The sequence below is a fragment of the Alternaria ethzedia genome (genome assembly GCF_023757985.1).
Source record: "Alternaria ethzedia strain BMP 0044 chromosome Unknown scaffold_22, whole genome shotgun sequence".
Lineage (NCBI taxonomy): Eukaryota > Fungi > Ascomycota > Dothideomycetes > Pleosporales > Pleosporaceae > Alternaria > Alternaria ethzedia.
In genome coordinates, this window is record NW_026056215.1 from 399,121 (window position 1) to 417,982 (window position 18,862).

Below are 18,862 nucleotides of genomic sequence, written 5' to 3' on the forward strand. Positions count from 1 at the left end.
GGTTGCTCGGCTTCGCAGACTTTGTGCGCGAGTAGTCTGTTGTGTGGAGCGGGCACTACGCGCTGGGAGTAGGATAGGATGGCGCAAAACTGGTTCGTTTCGTAGTGTAGCGCGATGGGTACGTTGTGTATATAGGAAGATGCCATACACGGCCTCGTTGACGGTTTCCCATATCCACCTCACTACCAACACAACATCTCACTTCCCTCTACAAGAGACCCGCTTTCGTCGTCGTCGTTCGCGTACTTTCCTTTGGGCTTCTTTCCTTGAGGGTTATTTCTGACGTTTGTTTCATTTCGCTTGGACCGTTTTATTCATCTTACGGATCTCATCGCTTCCGAGTCTTACAATAGCTCAGCAACAACCAGTCTATTCCCGGAATACTATCATACCGGCGGCAAGGCTTACAGTACATTCCTGAACATCGTCTGGTTTCTGGTATAAACATCGAGACGGTCGCACTCTATTCGAACATCACACAAGCATCCAAGACTTCGACTCGGCAATCTACATCACCATCCAAGATACTACAAGCCGACAACCTCAAACATGATCTTCACCAACACCCTCAGCCTCGTCTTGGCCCTGGCACCAGCCACCATCTTCGCCGCTCCCAGCCAGACCGTCGACTCGATAGCAGCTTTGATCCCCCGGCGAGACATCCCCGCGGTCATCTACAAGGAGCTGTTGAAGACAGACTCACTATGTGATCTATCCAACGTTGCTCTCCCTGCTGGTACGTCCCCCATCCCCACCACCGCCAACAACCATCCAAGAAACAACATCAACTAACACGACCCAGCACCCACCCCCCTCGCCGCGCCCGCAAAAGGCACATCCCTCCGGCACATCGCCATCGGCCGAGGCACCCAAAACTACACCTGCGCCGACTCCTCCGCATCCAGCATCCCCAAAGCCACCGGCGCCATCGCCACGCTCTTCAACGCGACCTGCGACGCCGCCCGCCTCAACGTGAACATCCTCGGCCAAGTCACCGATCTCGCACTCAACTACGCGATCCCCACGTCCGCAGAGGCAGACCAGCGTCTCTCTGGTCACCATCAGTTCACCGCCGCGGGCGTCCCTCTCTTCATGCTCGAGACCGACAAGAACGACTTCGGTCGTGTGGAGTGTGCTGTTAATGGGAAGAGTGCTGCGCCCGCGACTGCGACGAAGGGAACGAATGGTCTGGGTAGTGTTCCGTGGCTCAAGTTGAACGCTACGGTTACGACTGAGGGCGAGGCGCCTTGGGCGTACAACGAGGTCTACCGGATACACACTGCGGGTGGCATGGCGCCTAAGGACTGCAGTGGGATTGAGGGCAGTTTTACGGTCGAGTACAGTGCGCAGTACTGGTTTTACGCTTAAGTCATGGCGGGTTGACTGATTGTTCTTCCTTTTCCTTTTTCTTGTTCTTCTCCTTGTACAAAGCATTTTCATCGGCGTTGGGGGCATGGGATGGGGGAGTACCCGGTTCAGCGTTCCGGCAAGAGCATAGTAAGCCTATCTGGATACGGGCTTCGATTAGTAGTTAGCATATACCATTCTCCGCGATTCTCTGTTCATAGCTCATAGTTGGGCGAACAGTAATCGTAATATTCAAATCACAAAAGCCGTTGACACGTCCTCATCTCGCTCTTTTCAAGTGATGTCTTTGCCCTGTGTCTCAACTATCCTCTGGTTCCTCTCTCTTCGGCTTTCGATGCCTTGAGCTTCTCTTTCGGAGTAGTGTTCCTTTTTCAGGGTCGATATCGGGCACGAGCAGCTTGTTGACTTCTCCTTTCGCTTGCATAACCTTCTTGGGCCAATCATAGCAAATGTCGATGCGTGATCTGGGTGCGAAGATTTCCAGAACGAGGTAGATGAGATAGTCGACGATGACACAGATGCAGAAGAGCTTGCCTGCCCAGATGCCGCAACCGAAATATCTTTTCAGCCGCTCAATGAGTGCGAAGCTCTGCACGCCCGCACGACCACGTGTTGCACTCCATGCGCCGGCTGCTCCTGCGCCTTGGTAGAAGTCGCTGTGACTAATTACGCCGCTGATGCCATCGTATACTCTCTCTGTTCGCTGCGCAATGTCGGTCCAGGAGTACATTTGCTTTACCTGGTTATGGAAGAGCTCGGTCCTGACCTTTCCAGCTCGCAGTTTGGCGATGGCACGGCCTGTTGCTACGACTAAATCGTCTTCTTCGGGTGCCGCGAACTCAACCATGTGGGTGGGCAGCACTTCAGGGATACCTCCGACTCGGGTTGCAACGACGTAGAGTCCACAGGATGCAGCTTCCACAATAACGGTTCCGAACGCCTCTGTCAATGAGGGGCAGAGGTAGATGTGGCCCCGTACCATGACATCTCGCACTTCTTCATGGCGGACTGGACCGATCATGAGAACCTTGTCTTGCAGCACGTTCCGCTCGATCATCTGTTCGAGATCGATAGCTTTTGGTCCATTGCCAGCGATGATGAAGCGAACGTTTGGATTCGCAGCAACGATGTGGGGTATAGCAGCGACTAGCAGATCGGTGCCCTTGTTGTAGTATAGCCGTTGTATGACAATGACAGTGATAATCTCATCCGGGCCCATTGGCTGTCGCGGACCAGGCGCCTTCTTCGTGTGCGTAGGGTCGACCGAATCGTGGGAAAGAGGACGGAAGTTCTCTGCAACGACCGCGTTGGGTATGACAGAGACCATGAGGGGGTCTAGCGAGGCTCGAAGGACAGTGTTCTCCTTGCTGCGATATGTTAGCAGCTGCCAGCCCCGAGAGAGTACCAGTGAATACTAACCAAGTATGACTGACACAGATAACATGGTCCACGTCACTCAGGGTAAACTTGAGAAGCTTGTTCGTAAGTATGCTTCCCGCATCAGCAAACCCAAAGAGACTGTGATCCGTAAAAACCGTCCTCAGCCCCATAGTCCTCGCGTGCAGAATCGCCTCGTGGCACAAACTACTAAGACTGGCATGGCCGTGTACGATGCCGATGTTTTCGCGGATGACGATGTTGCGGAATATGGGGAAGAAAGAGAAGACGGTCGGAAAGGTGGTTTCGCGGTATATAACCCAGAAGGGGACGTAGTAGACTTTCAGGCCGTTGGTCAGGTAGCGAACGCCAGTCCGGCCAGCGTAGGCGTGTGTTATGACGATTACTTTGTGGCCGCGGTCAATTAGTTTCTGGGGGGTGTTAGATGTGGATACAGTGGGAATTGGTGAGTGTGAAGGGGACTTACGCTAGATAACTGGTACATGTGACTTTCGACTCCTCCTACGATTGATGAGTACTGCGCCGAGTCTCAAGACGCGGCTAGGTGCATACCGGGTTGAGGGTAGAAGTTGTCGCTGACCATGGCAATGTTGTACGGCATCTTGGCGATTGGTGAGGACTGGCACCTCGAGTCTGCTCAGAAGGATACATGGCGCTCAAGCCTGGGCGCAATTGATAGGTACCATGGGTGTCTCTGGCGGGGAGCGCACCTGCTTTGTCGCGAACTCAAGGCCTGGGCGCGTCACCGTCGGCGTTTGGCGTGGCTGGAACTCCGACTAAATTTCCAGGGTCCATAGATTTTCTAAACTCACCATCCGCCGGTCGCAACCATCGCGAATCCTTCCAGGCGCTATTTCAAGCTGTCGCAACCTGAACTCGCGCAGCATCTGATATACCATGTTTCAAAGACGTTATGTGCCGCCCGCGGTCGTCGCCAAGAAGCAGCCTTCACCTCCCGCGCCCGTTGTCGCAAAGGCCTCCAGCCCTGTAATTGCTACGAATGAGGAAGTCGCTGCCTCAAGCCCCGAGCCCGTAGAAACCAGCCCGATAGCAGAGGCGAAAAAGACCATCAAGAAGCCCAAAAAGAGAAAACGCGAAGCCGAGGCCGCCAAAGAGGAGGATGATGAGATTTCGAAGAAGCACAAGAATGTCTTCTCCAAATTCGAAAAGGCTGCGAAGCTAGCTGAAGCCAAGAGTCAAAATACTGAGGAGGAACCTGCGAAAGTGCCGCAAGAGGAAGGAGAGCTTCATGACCTCGAGCCTATGCCGCAACCCGCACCGATTCCCGAGCCCGTCTACGAACCCACCTTCTCCACCCTTCCCACCTGGCTCGCGCAGCCTACTACCGTCGAAGCCTCGAAAACAGTCCCCTTCGCCGAATTGGGCGTAGATCCCCAGTATGTCAAGAAGCTGGAAAAACAAGGCTTCAAGGACGCTTTGGCTGTACAGACAGCATTGCTACCTCTGCTACATCCTGGCTATGACCAACACTTGGGCGATATATGTGTGTCGGCAAAGACTGGCTCTGGAAAGACGCTGGCCTATCTACTCCCTATTATCGAAGCGCTCAAAGACCGCACCGTACCTGTCCTTTCCGCCATCGTCGTAGTACCAAGCCGGCAGCTCGTCAACCAAGCCCTACAAGTCGCCGAGGACCTGTGCGCTGGAACAAAGATCAAAGTTGGAACGGCTTTGGGCAATGTCGCGTTTGCGACGGAGCAGAAGCAGCTCGTCAAGATGCGACCACAATACGACCCAAGGAGAGCACAGGAGCTGCAGGAGAAGGCTTCTCGACAATACCAGACGGGCTTCATGGAGCGAGGAGGGTTGTACGACGACTTGAGAGCCATGCCTCTCGATCACGTTCCGCAATATGATTCGGGCGTGGACATACTCATCTGCACTCCGGGTCGATTGGTCGAGCACATCGAACACACAACAGGATTTCTGCTGAACAGCGTGCGCTGGCTCGTCATTGACGAGGCTGACCAGCTTTTAAATCAGAACTTCCAGGGCTGGGCAACTGTGCTCATGGACGCCCTCCACGGTGAGACTCCGGTCGACTTCATGAACGCCCAAGAGCGGATACGAAAGCGCGAGCGCGACGCCAACTCCATCTGGTCCATGGCATTGCCCGCCCGAAGGCAACTCACCAAAGTTGTGCTCTCGGCGACAATGGAAAAGGACCTTACGAAGCTAGGCACTCTCAAGCTGAAGCGACCGAAGTTGGTAGTCGTACAAGACGAGACTATGGAACTGCAGGCAATGGAGACTGAAGAGAACGTGTTCGAGCTGCCGTCTACGCTAGAGGAGTTCGCTGTACATGTTGGCGATGGTTCAAACAAACCATTGCACCTGCTATACGTACTACTCAACTATGTCTACCCGGGCACACTGGAGTTGTCGAAGCCATCTTCAGACTCTTCAGACTCTTCAGACTCCGATTCATCCTCAGACAGCGACTCCGAGTCTGATTCAGAAAGCCGCGCAATCATATCCCAACAAACCGGCCGCGTCCTCATCTTCACCAAAAGCACAGAAAGCGCATCCCGCCTATCCCATCTCCTCAGCGCCCTCATGCCCCTCTTCGCCACCCACATCAAAACCATGACCCGCGCCCTAACCGCAGACGCCTCCCGCAAACTCCTCAAATCCTTCAGCTCCGGCGCCACCAAAATCCTCATCGCCTCCGACGCCGCATCCCGCGGTTTGGACATCCCCGATATTACTCACGTGATCAACTACGATCTTCCTACCAGCATTACGAGCTATGTTCACCGCGTGGGCCGGACGGCGCGTGCGGGTAAGCCTGGTGAGGCGTGGACGATGTTTACGAAGACGGAGGCGGCGTGGTTTTTGAAGCAGGTGGCTAAGGGGGATGGGATTAAGAGGGGGGGTAAGAAGGTTAAGAGGATGGAGTGGAAGGAGAGTGCTGTTACGGCGGATGGGAAGAAGAAGGCGTATCGTGCGGCGCTCAAGAACCTTGAGAGTGCTGTTACGGGCAACGCCGACGCAGAATAGATTTGCGAGGAGAATGCGCTTTTGGCTTGGACGCAGCCTCAGACTCAGACTTGGAATTCAGGTTCAGTCTCACTCAGACTCAGAATCAGATTCAGACTTGGACTTGGACTTAGACTGGGGTCTGGTCTTGATTTGCGGCGAAATGCATGTTGTTGACCGCAACAAGTCTGCTTCGAAGATAAGGCAGCCGCCAACTTTTCTTTCCTTTTCCAGATACCCAATCCACAGCTAGTATCGGAGAATTTCTGTGCCTGCGTGTACCAAGCTTCCTCAAGCAGCTTGGCTTTGCTTGATACCATCCTCTACGATCGACAGATGGCGTGGAGTGACATGCGCCAGCAACGACTTTGCATCGCAATGGGCAGGTGATAAGGAACTCTAAACCCCCGAGCATCGGCGCAGCAGTGTATCTTCAACGTTGATAGGACATGAACAACATTCCGCAGTCCAGCCTGGGGGAGCGCCAACTCGCAAAGTGTGGTACTAAGCATTCTCCTCGGCATGCGTGACCAAGCTTGATGGTGCTTGATACCATCCTGCTCCGTGGTGTAGTGTGCTTGGAATGCTGCGGATCACGTCCTGAATTGGCAGGTTGGAAGCGCAAGCGGCCTTGTGATGCGCAATTGGCCGAGCTCGAGATTCGCGATTTTGTGGGCAAAAGTGCCCCATGAGTATGATTGGTCGTGGCATGTGTCTTTGCGACATGAAAGGGTTAGTTAGGCCAGACGGGAAGGTCCACTAGGGCCGGGCCTACACTCAACCTCTCCCATGTGCCGTCTGCAGACGCCCGCCCTTCAACCACACCACATCGCCACCTACCTAATGCAGTCCGCCGCCGCTCTTATCGCCTTGTTTGCTAAGTTACGCTGTTAATTAATCATGCGTTAACAGCTACCGATCGGCTGGACGACTCGGCGAGTTTTTGGAAGCTGGACATCGGGCGCAAGGGCAGATGTGACTGCGCTGTTCGCCGGCAGTTGGCCTGCTGATCGCGAGCTATCCATGGTACTACGGCACGTTTGCATGCGACTATCGATACCAAAGCATATGTCAAGAGGCGAACGACAGCCATGCAGCCACGGTGTAGAAAGCATGGACACACGTTGACGACATTGACGTTATTGACGGATGTCCGTGTTTGCATGACCAACACACCTCAGGCCATCTCCAGGCCGTGTTTCAAACGGCTGTGGCTGTCCCGCTCCCTGCAGCATGATAGCGCCAAGCGTGAAAGTGGCATGCTTGGTAGCGCGCTTCGAAGCTTGACTGGCAGGCACACGCACTACACGACACTGGGGAAGCACTAACCCGCCCCTTAGCGAACAAGGGACGCTATACTATGGCAACTTTCATTCCAGCAGTCACCAATAGCCATGAAGATTCGGTACAGTACTATTAACTTGCCACATTCTTCGAAACAAACCTCGGTCCCGCCGTTGCTACGCCTGCGGAACCTCACAGCCTGCAATTACACGATGTAGTACTACGGACACGCCGCCACGCATTCGGTCCTACACTCGCGCAAGATGGTCACTTCAGTCGCAATATCCGATCTACAAGGGCCGTCGCCTATCCCAAGCGCCCTTCTACCAACACCCGGCTCCGCATGCACTTGCGTGACCGACGCCAAGTCTCAATGTAGCAGGTAAATGTATGAAACGCGGCGCCACCGCCTTGCGAGCATGATCGACCTGCCAAGATAGGACTCGTTACCATGAGTGGTTGCGGGATCTAATTTCAATGTTGATCGTTTACCCCACTATGATCCTACACTACGCCTACGATGCCAATAGAGGGCGGCGTAGACAGATCGAACAGGGTAACGAGCACATCATCGTCATGGACAAGACTTTATGCCGCGCCTTGTTGGCATTGCTTGGTATAAAGCCAAGGCATCTCCTCGCCTCTATTGCTTCTGTACCGGCTTTGTCTTCTCTTCAAGCCTCTCGTACAGGCTTCAGCTACCACTGGCCTTTCACCCCTCGCTCTTCTGCCGTATCAGATAGTCCATCGTTATCATGCCTTCATTCGCCCACCTCACGGCGGCGCTCGCTCTTGCCAGCACTGTTGTTGCCACTCCTGTTCTGCGTATGTCAAACACTGCCTTGATGAGAAGCTCCAATCTGACACGTGATTACAGACAAGGGAAACTCCTTCTCCGTTGAGCAAGTTCCTCGCTCTACCTACCTGAAGAACGGACCCGAGCAGAAGATCAAGGCACTCCGCAAGCACGGCAAGGCCGTTCCTCAAAGTCTCGTTGAGGCTGCACAGAACCGGGCTAGCAACACTGTGGTCGCCGCTGCTGCTGCCAGTGGATCAGTGCCTGCCGCTCCCAATGACGCATATGACTCGGCATACCTGAGCCCGGTCACTATTGGCAGCACCACTGTCCACCTTGACTTCGACACCGGAAGCGCTGACTTGTAAGTCACGATGGGGCGAAGTGCCTATCCTCATATAAGACCCACATCTAATGTAACCACAGGTGGGTCTTCTCGTCTCTCCAAGCCAGCTCCCAGACCGCCGGCCATGACTACTACAAGGTCGATGCCTCCAAGGTCAAGAGCGGCTACTCGTGGAAGATCTCCTACGGCGATGGCTCTGGCGCCTCCGGCAAGGTCTACGCCGACAAGGTCACCGTCGGTGGCGTGACAGCCACCTCTCAAGCCGTCGAGGCTGCCACATCCGTCTCCGCGCAATTCTCACAAGACGTCGACACGGACGGTCTGCTCGGCCTGGCCATGTCCACCATCAACACGGTGCAACCCCAGCAACAAAAGACCTTCTTCGACACCGTCAAGTCGCAGCTCGCGTCGCCCCTCTTCGCCGTCCAACTCAAGTACCACGCCGCCGGCACCTACGACTTCGGCTACATCGACAAGAGCAAGTACACCGGCCCCATCACCTACGTCGCCGCCGACGACAGCCAAGGTTTCTGGGGCTTCAGCGCCTCCGCCTACAGCGTCGGCACCACAACCACCACCAAGACCGTCTCCGGTATCCTCGACACCGGCACAACCCTCATCTACACCGACCCCGCCATCGTCAAGGCCTACTACGCCAAGGTCTCCGGCGCAAAGAACGATGCTACTCAGGGCGGTTACATCTTCCCTTGCACTGCTACTCTCCCTGATTTCTCCATCACCGTCGGTGGCGTCAAGCAGACTGTTCCCGGTAAATACGTCAACTATGCTCCTCTTGATGATGGTACTGGTGCTTGCTTCGGTGGTATTCAGACTGATGACGGTATTGGCTTCAGCATCTTTGGTGATATCTTCCTTAAGAGCAAGTACATTGTTCATGAGATGGGCAGCTCTGGACCTAGACTCGGTTTCGCGCAGCAGGCTGGTATTTAGATCAATCATGTGTGATGGATTGGTCAAGATAGAAAGAAGGGGGCGGAGGAAATACCATGGCGTCGCTGAGATACGCGGCGGTGCCTTTGGGGGCTGGTAGCCCAGTGCTTTTTATTTTCTGCATAGTAAATATTATCGTCTTGCTGTTTATAATTTTGATCTTGTGGAACGCTTCGTGATGACTGTAGATCTTGCATTTGGTCTTTCATTTTATCTCAAGGCACAGCCTCCATGAGTTATGAAACGAAACTCTCCTGAGACTAGGGCCACTAGGTCACCCAGCCATGCTACCATGTCCAAACTCCGTCGCTATGCATATACGCTCTATTGAAACACTTGAGCTCTTCCCCCTCATGCCACATAAACCCCCACTTAAGACGTCGACTTCGTCAGCAAGAAACCGACATTACACTCCGACTCCTTCAGCACATCGAGAAACACATCATCATCAATTGCCGCCGCCATATTATCCACAACCCCATCTCCTGCATCCTCCTCTCCCTCGCTCTTCTCCATTCCCTTAAGGATCTTAGTATCAATATGCCGATACTCCATCAACATCCTCAACTTGGGCTGTTTCGCCGCGCGTCTAGCCTTAATCTTCGCTTCTTGCTCTTCGATATTGAGTTCGCTTGCTTTCGTGAGGGTGGGGTAGGGGTCTTCGTCCGAGTCTTCGATATCGTCCACGGGAGTTTCTGCTTCTTCCTCCTCAGCTTCGAGCTTGACTTCTGGTGAGCCCTTGCAATCACAGGTGCAGCCGAGAATGTCATGGGTCTGGCAACCTTCGCGCTCGTCGAGTCGGAAGAGGTCGCGGAGTTCTTCTTGTGAGAAGGAGGATGCGGAGGCTTTGTTGTCTACGACGGCGTTTGCGAGACCCATCTTCATGACTTGACGCTGGTAGATCTTTTCGTCTAGGCCGCCCTGGATGAGGAATCTGTATACTTTGCATGGCAACTTCTGGCCGTCGCGGTGGATACGTGCCATGGCTTGCAGATCGGTAGCGGGGTTCCAGTCGATGTCGAAGAGTACAATGCGCGATGCACCGATAAGGTTAAGCCCGACTCCTCCGGATTTTGCTGATAGTAGGAAGGCGAAAGACGTGGTCTTCGGGGTCTTGTTGAACTTCTCCACAAGTGCTTGGCGTTTGGTAGCTGGTGTGCTGCCGTCGAGACGGAGGTAGGTGTACGACAATGACACCAAGAGTCGCTCAATCATGTCCAGTGTTGTAGTGTAATTCGAAACAATGACGATCTTCTCCTCAGTGGTGGTATAGATCCGATGAACAAGGCTGTCGAGCAGTCGCAGCTTCGCACTCGAAGCACTTGAGCTGAGGATCTTGGGTGGTATCAGTGGGAGAAGCGATTGCAGCATCTCCGATGGCGTATCGTCGTTATCTTTCGATGATTTGAGCAACGAAGGGCTGTTGCAGACTTTCTTCAGCACATTGATGAGCTGTAGCGCAATGTCTGTACTTCCCAACGCTATTCTGAACGTTGGTGAGCCCAGTATGGCGCGATAAGCCTCTGCTTGTCCTTTGGTCGGCCTGCAGAAGACAATATGCTCAGTCTTCGGTGGGAGGTACTTTGCAAGCACTTCTGCTGTACGGCGAATCATGAATTGACTGGTGAGGGATACGAGCTCCTTCCATCGTGCCTCGCCCTTTTCGAGCTCTGCTTCACTTGCATCTGGCTGACGGCTGCGCACGATGGGCACTTCGAAGGAACGCTTGAAGGCTGATCGCTGCCCCAGTAGGCCGGGATTGACGAAGTCAATGGCAGTGAAGAACTCGCCCAGATCGTTCTGCAGTGGCGTACCCGATAAGATGATCCGCCGCTCGGTGTTGAGAGACTGGATCGCCTGCATAGCCTTGTTGTTAGCAGTCTTCAGCCTGTGGCCTTCATCTGCGATGACGATATCGACAGTCCCTTGCTTCATTTCCTCCTGCATAACACGCAGCATCTCGTATCCGACGATCATGATGTTGTAGGCTTTGCCCTTTGTGAAGTTGGCAATCTTCTTGTTTTTTGCATCTAGCACGTAGACGCCAATTCTCTCATTGCCCAACCATTTCCGAAATTCTCGCTTCCAGTTATCGACCAGGCCAGCGGGGCATACGATGAGGGCTTTCTTGATGACTGGCGAGGCATTGTGTATCGGGTTCTGCTTCATCAGTGTCCAGAGCAGTGTGATTGTCTGCAGTGTCTTGCCCAGACCCATCTCGTCCGCCATGATTGCACCTTCGCCCTCGCATCGCATGCCCATTACACATTCGTATAGGAACTGCACGCCCTCACGTTGGTGTTCGCGCAGATGCTTGCTGAGGACCGGATCAACAACAACGTCGACTATCTGCTTGTCTTTCGGGCATGACGTCGGCCGCTTCATGACGAGAGCGTTCGGTGCGTTCGGATCGTGGCGTGGTTGTGGGACGGATGGGTTTCGTTGAGGCATGACGGTATTTAACAATAGAGGCGCCTTGAACTGCTGCTTGCGTTGGGCTGATGGCTTGTACTCAGGTAAATCCGCTCCATCGTCACCAGTATCTTTTCTCTTGTTTGCTTTCGACTTGGCCGACGAAAGAGGCTTGTATCCTGGTTCCTCGCGCTTCGACTGATCTACAGGCGCAGCTGCAGCCGTGCCCAGGAACATACGCCCAGCAAGGTAATCAGCCTTGTCAATGGACGCCTCAACTTCCAGCTCCTTGCCACCGATGGATAGCGCGGAGCCTGGCAGCAGCGGCCGAGTACATGCTCCTTTCCCCAATTCTTTTCCTGTTTCGCTGTCCGTGAGCGTTGCATAGCCGCCTGTGACGGCGAGCACACCATCACCGTCCCATGTCTTGTTCTTCTTAGTTGTATATTTCCGCCATAGCACCGTGTAATAGTTTCCTTCGAGACCCGGGGGCAGGAATTGGGCCGGTGCGGGGGCGTTCAGCGTGTTGAGCGGTTGGCGACTGCCAGCGGAAAGCGCGTTGGACGAGACTCTCGGTTTCTTCTTCAATGGCTCGCCAGTCTCTGAGCGAGGGCGAGCGAGGGTAAGAGGCCGGAAAGGCTTCATGGGTTCGGATGCTGGAGGGATGGCATGCCGTGGGGTAGGAAAGTGTATGGTGTTGACGGTGGCGAGCGCGACGCGCCTTCCCAAGTTCGGTAAATTACGGCGCGCTGTCACGTGATTAACTAACACTCAAGTCCCGCGCTTGTAGGCATGCTGACACCCGTGAACCTGTCCCATATATGTAACGTTTTCGCAGGGCTCACGCTTAACGCTTCCCAAGTTCCTTCTATCGCCGAGGAAAGAGCCAACGGCACAGCATATATCGTTCTCGGAAAGTATACATCCGCAGAATTACACCAAAACTACGTGTAGTCGTGCTACTAATATCAACAGACAGCTCATTTTAACAGCCATTCCATAGTTTCTATCTGTATTCCAATCTGAATATTGAAAGTATAGTGCATAAAGCCAGGAAATGACCTAAAGTCAACGTTGTGCCTATACCGGTTGGCAGACAGAGCAGTCTCGCTCGCAGTTCCCAACGGTGTATCGAAGTCTTCAGCTCCATGATACCAGGTTATCGGATTTGCGTCAATGTCTTCCAGGTTGAATCTACATTGTGGTTCGTGCTGTTAGTGATTGTTTTTCTTGTATGCAGCTGAGAGAATTGGAACTAACCCCCACGGTCGCGGAGCCAGCGACTTGTCGTTATTGTAGGCAAAACCTATTTAGCCGCCCCTAAACGCTATTCAGCCGCCCCTAAAAAGATTAAATAAGATAGAAGTAAATTGTTAAGATAATAACGTCTAAATTCGCGTAGTAATTAATACTCTTACTGCTATTGCCTAATTAGGCGATAATTTCTAGTAATATACGCTGTTTTAGAAGTAAAATTAGGCAAGAGAAGCTCTTAGAGGCTATTTATCTTATCTTTAGCTAAAATGTAAGCCTGCGCAAAGAGCTACGTTACTAAGATAATTGCCTAATTAGGTAATAAGTGTAAAGGTAATAAAAATTGTAAGCGTTTAGGCCTTGTTGTCTTAATATTTGCTTCTATCTTATCTTTTAGGGGCGGCTGAATAGCGTTTAGGGGCGGCTGAATAGGTTTTGGGGGCGGCCGAATAGGTTTTGCCTTATTGTAGCCCGAAAAATCCTGCCTTTGCATCTCTTTATAGTTTTTACTCAGAAGGCGAGTGTACTCGACATGGCTCTTGATATTCCTTTGGCGAAATCTTTGATAGTAGCCTCCTGGGTCACGCAGGGCGGGCATCCAATCCTTGAATTGTTCGGCGACGCCACTCAATCCTGATATTGCTTTCTTGGCTGCGAAATTTGGGTGACTAATGCCGCACATGATAGATGTCTTTTTGAGTCGGTGTTTAGGAAAATGGTAGGCCGCTGCTAGTGCATACGGCCCCCCTCCACCCACAGAAAGTATCTTGAACACTCGAACGCCGCGATAATCAAGCAGATGCTCGACGTCCCGTATGAAACCCAGCATTCCTCGGTCATGCAGCGAGGAAAAGCCATAGCCCGGACGGTCTATGGCAATGACGCGGATGCCGTGATTTGCAGCAAACAGATGTACGTGCTTCCAGTCAAGTCGACTACCAGGAGTACCGTGAAACAGAACCCAGCATTGCCCCACCTCTGCCAGACGGCCGAGTTGTGCGTAACTCAACATGGCTCCTGAGGGCAAGGTGATCACCTGGCTATCGTAGGGCCAGATTACAGCGGGTAGTAGCGTATTGTCAAATCCACGCTGAGTTGGATTACGCTGAGTTGAAGTTCGCATCGAGCTCAGCTTAGGGTACAAAGGCTTTTTGCTCGAAGCTGATGCGTATCGAAGCCGCGCCTGGCCTATCCGATGTATGTTGCATGATGGACGGTACCAAGATCGTGTCGCCATTATCCGTCGAGCGCCAGCAACGGCGTTTCCAAACTTCGTCTCCATGGTTGTAGTCAGTCGGGTGACCGGTTCCGCGCACTACTCAATCAAAGAGTGTTTGACGAAAACCAAGAGCTGGCATATCGGGAGGTTTGCAATGAAAGTTCCGAGGTATATGTCGAGATAGACGGAATCCGGGTTGTTGTTGGGCGCGCCTGCATATGGAAGGAGCTGTGCCACATCTTGTCTAGTCCAAATACGGCAATCCCTTACATCTCAACACATTGACCCACGGCAGTGCATTCTCAGTCTCCTCCTACAACACCATATCGAATAGTTGCATATGTCGTCTCGAAACCACGGAGTTGAGCTCTGCCTTAAGTTCAACTTCTGTCCACCAGCCACTCTTTCAATCTCCAACCCCTCGGCATCACCTTTGAAGCTGATCGCCACTATCCACCAAACCTCCTCGGTCTTCCCAGATAGACCCGTTACTATCTTGACCAAGTACTCATGTCTCGACACTACGCCTCGTGAGGACGCGTTCCGCAAGGGCGCCATGCACTCACCGGAACTCGCATTTCCTTCCACCCGACAAGTAGATGGCTCTGCAAAAGTGCTCAACCTCCGGCCCACAAAGCGCATTACGTTCCACCGGATATCAGGCGACCCAGATCTTGCCAAACGCCCTGAGGATCCCGATACCCCTGGATTCACTTTCATCACAATTCCTCCGGTGGGAAAAGGTTCTGTACAAGTTGCGTGGGAGCTCTCTGCTGAACGGCTTATGTCGAGTCTCGGCGACGACTCAACCTCGCTCCAAGAAAAGCTTGAACATTTTCTACGAGTCGGCGACACCTACCATGTCTGGCCCGGCAATCTTTCAATTCGATGGTGGTCATTTGGCTCCTTGGAAGACCCGGAAGGCTTGAAAGGCAAGAAAATCTCGCGCTTCAGCTTTTCTGACGATCTGGGGTTGGATAGGGAAAAGGGAGCAGATGAAAGCGAAGAGGTTGTTAGTAAGATGCGAGATCTTATTGATTTGCACAACGTGAACAGCTTGTCTTCGAGAAGCGCCGTGGAAGGAGAAGAGAAGCCGGATATTAAGAAGATGAGGGAGGAAGGGTGGGTTTTCGGAGAACCGCCAGGGCTGTTGAAGATGATCGCGCAAGACGAAGACAAAGTAGCGACTTTCAAGATCGTAGAGTAAGGCGGTTGGCTCGTTAGGCAAGTCTGTCAACAGTGCATTAAGACAATATACCTAAGCCATGCATACTTCGTTCTCAATCACGCGCTGCTTGAGATTGATATCGATATTTCCATCTTCCTGTTTGTGATGAGGAATCCGCAAAGTCAAGGGTTCGGGTCAAAGCGGGAAAAGCGAGTATTTGAATTGACTATATGTAATCATTACATATTGCGTAGAATCTGCAACGCACGACGCATGTGGTTCGCTTGTAAAGTGAAGTGGTTGTCGTTTGGATGTATGAAGAGCTCAGTGTTTTGTAGTCGATCGCGCATGTATCGCATGCCATCCGGAGGGTTTTGTACGTCCATGCCTCCAGCAATTATAACGATTCGGTTAGCATCTATGTCCCTAAGCTCGTATCCCCAATAGCGATGCTGCGCGCAATGATCATGGACATAGGCTGCAGGAGTACCGTGTCTTGCATGCCCCTCGATGATTTTGTGCCCTTGTTCGGTCTTGCGTAATTCTTCGGTGGGCGGATTTATGGCCGCCAGGTTTTTCAAGAATTTCCTACTTACAAAGGAGACTCTGAGCTCCATAAGAAACGGGAAGATAGTGAGTAATCTCCATAGATACCTACTCATCGGCACGCCAGCTCTGTTCATCGGCACGCCAGTTCTCGGTGCATCAATTGGAGCTATGGGGGCCATGAGCAGGGTGCCCTGAACTTGCACTTTGGTGCAAATGTGAGTGAGAGCAAGAGCATATGGGCCGCCACCCCTAGCACCAATGACTTTATATTGTTCATATCCAACATGATCCATCAACCTTTGAACATCATGGGCATGTCTTGTTACCACGTAATTCTTGTCGATTGTAGATAATCCATAACCTGGCCTTTCTGGACAAATGAGGGTGACGCCATTTTTCAACGCCCAATCGTGCCACATGCGATAGTCCAGACGCGAACCAGGAGTACCATGGAATGCGACAATGACGGCTGCTTTCGGATGTCTGCTGCCATATATCGCATACCCAAGTTGACGTCCGTCAGGGAGCGTGAAAGTCTGTGAGTCGCCAGGTGAGATGCAATAGGATGGAGAAATTTGAAGGTTACCACGTCGGTATGTTCTTGAGGGAGCCGTCTGTCCTCGCTGAGATAGTGGCGGTGGTGACGGTTGTGACGGTTGTGGCGGTGGTGACGGTGGTGACGGTTGCGGAAGGTTCGATAATTGAGAGTCGATTGGACGGGAGCGAAGGGAGGCAGTAGAGACCACTTTATGGTTACTCAGACCAATACGGGGGCCTATGGTGGTACCAGCCGGTCGTTTTGAAATGGAATCGTGAACTTTCTGGTTGGCCTGCGACGACTTTGGTGAGGCTGACAACAAGGATTTGGCTTTCGGACTTTTGCCGACGGTAGTAGGTTTTTGGGAAAGTGGAACTTGGCCCCTTGAGTTCGATGTAGATGATACCAAGCGGGTGCGACTGATGTTTATTACGTTATTGAACCGCAAGTTGCGATTGCGGGGCAATCCTCTGGATAGGATGAGATACACCGGCATGGTTCTACTTCAAATCCGGCACTAGCGATGCGACGGAGTGGAGAGATTGTTAGATTGAGATGGCAAGTATTGCTGTTTGGAGTAATAGAAAGTAGGGAGAGGCGCGAGGAAGATTTCCAAGGATGAGATGAGAGCGAGGGTGGATACGTCGGATTGGAGGGGCGCCCGCGCCGCAATCCGCATTTGGTACCCGATGGACGCCACCCGCGGAACTAAGGAGTCTGAGGTGCATTATTAAGACAAAGTTAGCAATGCGAGTAACACCAAGTGGTCTGGTTTGGTCATTGGAGTGTTTTCGTCACGCCCAAAGGGCCTGCTCAAGCCTATGACATTTAGGTGCAGGTATGGCTGAATAGGGAGAGAGCTACGAATCATCGCATTCAATCTTGAGCAGCGCTTGAGAACTCTCCTTCGTAATACTAAAAGATCGTTAGCGTTGATCCCACACTTCAAACACATGTTCGGCGCCGGACTTTCAAGAAGGCCACACTTACCTCCGTCACGTTCTTCGCTAATTTGGTATCCCTCAACTTGGACTTTGCATTCGGTATCGTCCAGTTGTTGACTCCCCACCACCATCTTCGTATCCGCGCACCAACGCCGTGTCCACTAAACTTGGTCGATCGGTTCCAATGCCGCCAGCCGTTCAGTAGGAGAGTCCATAGCACGCCTTGCGCAAAGCACATGATGACCTATGCCGCTGATTAGCGAAACTTCCCATATGCTCCATTCTTATCTCCTTGTACCTGATCTCGTAATGTAATCCATGCCACGCCCTGCCATCCCTCTGCTTGCTCGATGCTCTTTAGGTAGCTTTGTTCGAATCGAAGGTCTGGTAGCGGGGGCATCGTCTTCTGGCGCGGGACCGGATCTAATACGCTGACTGGTATTTCATCTTCGCCGACTTCCGAGCTATCGGGGTCTGGGTGTTCATTGAGGGTGACGGGCTGCTTCTGGGATGCGGCGGTCGATGGGTTCAGGTCGTGGCGTACGGATGGGTGTCGGTTGATGGATGCGCCCTGTAGCACTGAGCCAACTTCGGTGGGTATATCTGATTCCATTGTGTCTGAATCTACGCCGCGACGTAAGGCTTGAGCAGAGTGTTGAATGTGGATGCGCGGAAGGGAGGGTGGAGTCTTGGCGGTTGACGTCGGGGCGCGGTGCCTGCCTTTAGCGCGGTTGGACCCTAGCGGCGGCGACCAGCAACCCCACGACATCGAAACACGACAATATCCTCCCCATTCAATTCCTACCCCAGATAAATCGCCAGAATGGGTAACCAACAGTCCGGGCTGCTCGACAACATAGCCTCCGGGTCCAACTGTACGTAAGCGGCGAAAGAGGAGACATACGCGAAGGGGCGTCTGCGGGGCTGAGAATAGCTTGCTAACAGCATGTAGTTGACCGCGAGGAGGTTGACCGCCTGAGGAAACGGTTTATGAAGCTGGACAAGGTGCGCGATCAGCACTATACGCAATAGCTGAATGCTTGGCTAACTCAGTCCAGGACAACTCTGGTACCATCGAGCGCGACGAATTCCTAGCCCTCCCCCAAATCTCCTCGAACCCTCTCGCAACACGCATGATCGCTATCTTCGATGAAGATGGTGGCGGCGACGTCGACTTCCAAGAATTCGTCTCCGGTCTCTCAGCTTTCAGTAGCAAGGGTAACAAGGAGGAGAAGCTGCGATTCGCTTTCCGCGTATACGACATCGACCGCGACGGCTACATCAGCAATGGCGAGCTCTTCATAGTACTGAAGATGATGGTTGGAAGCAACCTGAAGGACCAACAGCTGCAACAGGTGCGTACAACACATAGTGAAAGTCATATGGCAGAGACGTCTAACGAGCATGTAGATTGTCGACAAGACCATCATGGAGGCCGATCTAGACCGCGACGGCAAGATCAGCTTCGAGGAGTTCACAAAGATGGTCGAGAACACGGACGTTTCTATGAGCATGACCCTGGACCAGTTCTAAGCGCTTTTTCTATTACGAATGCGACGGCATCTCCAGGCACGAGGGTTTCCTTGGCGAGGCGTTCAAGGTGTTGCGGGCACACTCGGGAACGGGCTCGACAGT

The 18,862-nt window shown here is 52.8% G+C and overlaps 7 protein-coding genes across 7 annotated transcripts; 5 read left to right on the top strand and 2 right to left on the bottom strand.

The window, feature by feature from the left end:
- Positions 1–549: 549 nt before the first annotated feature.
- J4E87_007794 (uncharacterized protein) lies at positions 550–1,368 on the top strand (the record flags this gene model as incomplete). Its single annotated transcript, XM_049379387.1, has 2 exons — positions 550–736; positions 803–1,368. The coding sequence occupies 2 exons, from the start codon at positions 550–552 to the stop codon at positions 1,366–1,368; spliced, it is 753 nt and encodes a 250-aa protein (XP_049230961.1).
- A 2,295-nt stretch (positions 1,369–3,663) lies between these two features.
- J4E87_007795 (uncharacterized protein) lies at positions 3,664–5,787 on the top strand (the record flags this gene model as incomplete). The annotated part of the gene is made up of 1 exon (XM_049379388.1): positions 3,664–5,787. One exon carries the CDS (start codon positions 3,664–3,666, stop codon positions 5,785–5,787), a length of 2,124 nt encoding a protein of 707 aa, XP_049230962.1.
- Positions 5,788–7,805: 2,018 nt separating this feature from the next.
- J4E87_007796 (uncharacterized protein) lies at positions 7,806–9,143 on the top strand (the record flags this gene model as incomplete). The annotated part of the gene is made up of 3 exons (XM_049379389.1): positions 7,806–7,875; positions 7,928–8,210; positions 8,273–9,143. 3 exons carry the CDS (start codon positions 7,806–7,808, stop codon positions 9,141–9,143), a joined length of 1,224 nt encoding a protein of 407 aa, XP_049230963.1.
- A 372-nt stretch (positions 9,144–9,515) lies between these two features.
- Positions 9,516–12,200, bottom strand: J4E87_007797 (uncharacterized protein; the record flags this gene model as incomplete). The annotated part of the gene is made up of 1 exon (XM_049379390.1): positions 9,516–12,200. One exon carries the CDS (start codon positions 12,198–12,200, stop codon positions 9,516–9,518), a length of 2,685 nt encoding a protein of 894 aa, XP_049230964.1.
- Positions 12,201–14,368: 2,168 nt separating this feature from the next.
- On the top strand, positions 14,369–15,235 carry J4E87_007798 (uncharacterized protein; the record flags this gene model as incomplete). Its single annotated transcript, XM_049379391.1, has 1 exon — positions 14,369–15,235. One exon carries the CDS (start codon positions 14,369–14,371, stop codon positions 15,233–15,235), a length of 867 nt encoding a protein of 288 aa, XP_049230965.1.
- Positions 15,236–17,159: 1,924 nt separating this feature from the next.
- Positions 17,160–17,840, bottom strand: J4E87_007799 (uncharacterized protein; the record flags this gene model as incomplete). The annotated part of the gene is made up of 3 exons (XM_049379392.1): positions 17,160–17,198; positions 17,274–17,471; positions 17,526–17,840. 3 exons carry the CDS (start codon positions 17,838–17,840, stop codon positions 17,160–17,162), a joined length of 552 nt encoding a protein of 183 aa, XP_049230966.1.
- A 210-nt stretch (positions 17,841–18,050) lies between these two features.
- Positions 18,051–18,760, top strand: CNB1 (Calcineurin subunit B; the record flags this gene model as incomplete). Its single annotated transcript, XM_049379393.1, has 4 exons — positions 18,051–18,102; positions 18,180–18,232; positions 18,286–18,582; positions 18,638–18,760. The coding sequence occupies 4 exons, from the start codon at positions 18,051–18,053 to the stop codon at positions 18,758–18,760; spliced, it is 525 nt and encodes a 174-aa protein (XP_049230967.1).
- Positions 18,761–18,862: the final 102 nt, after the last annotated feature.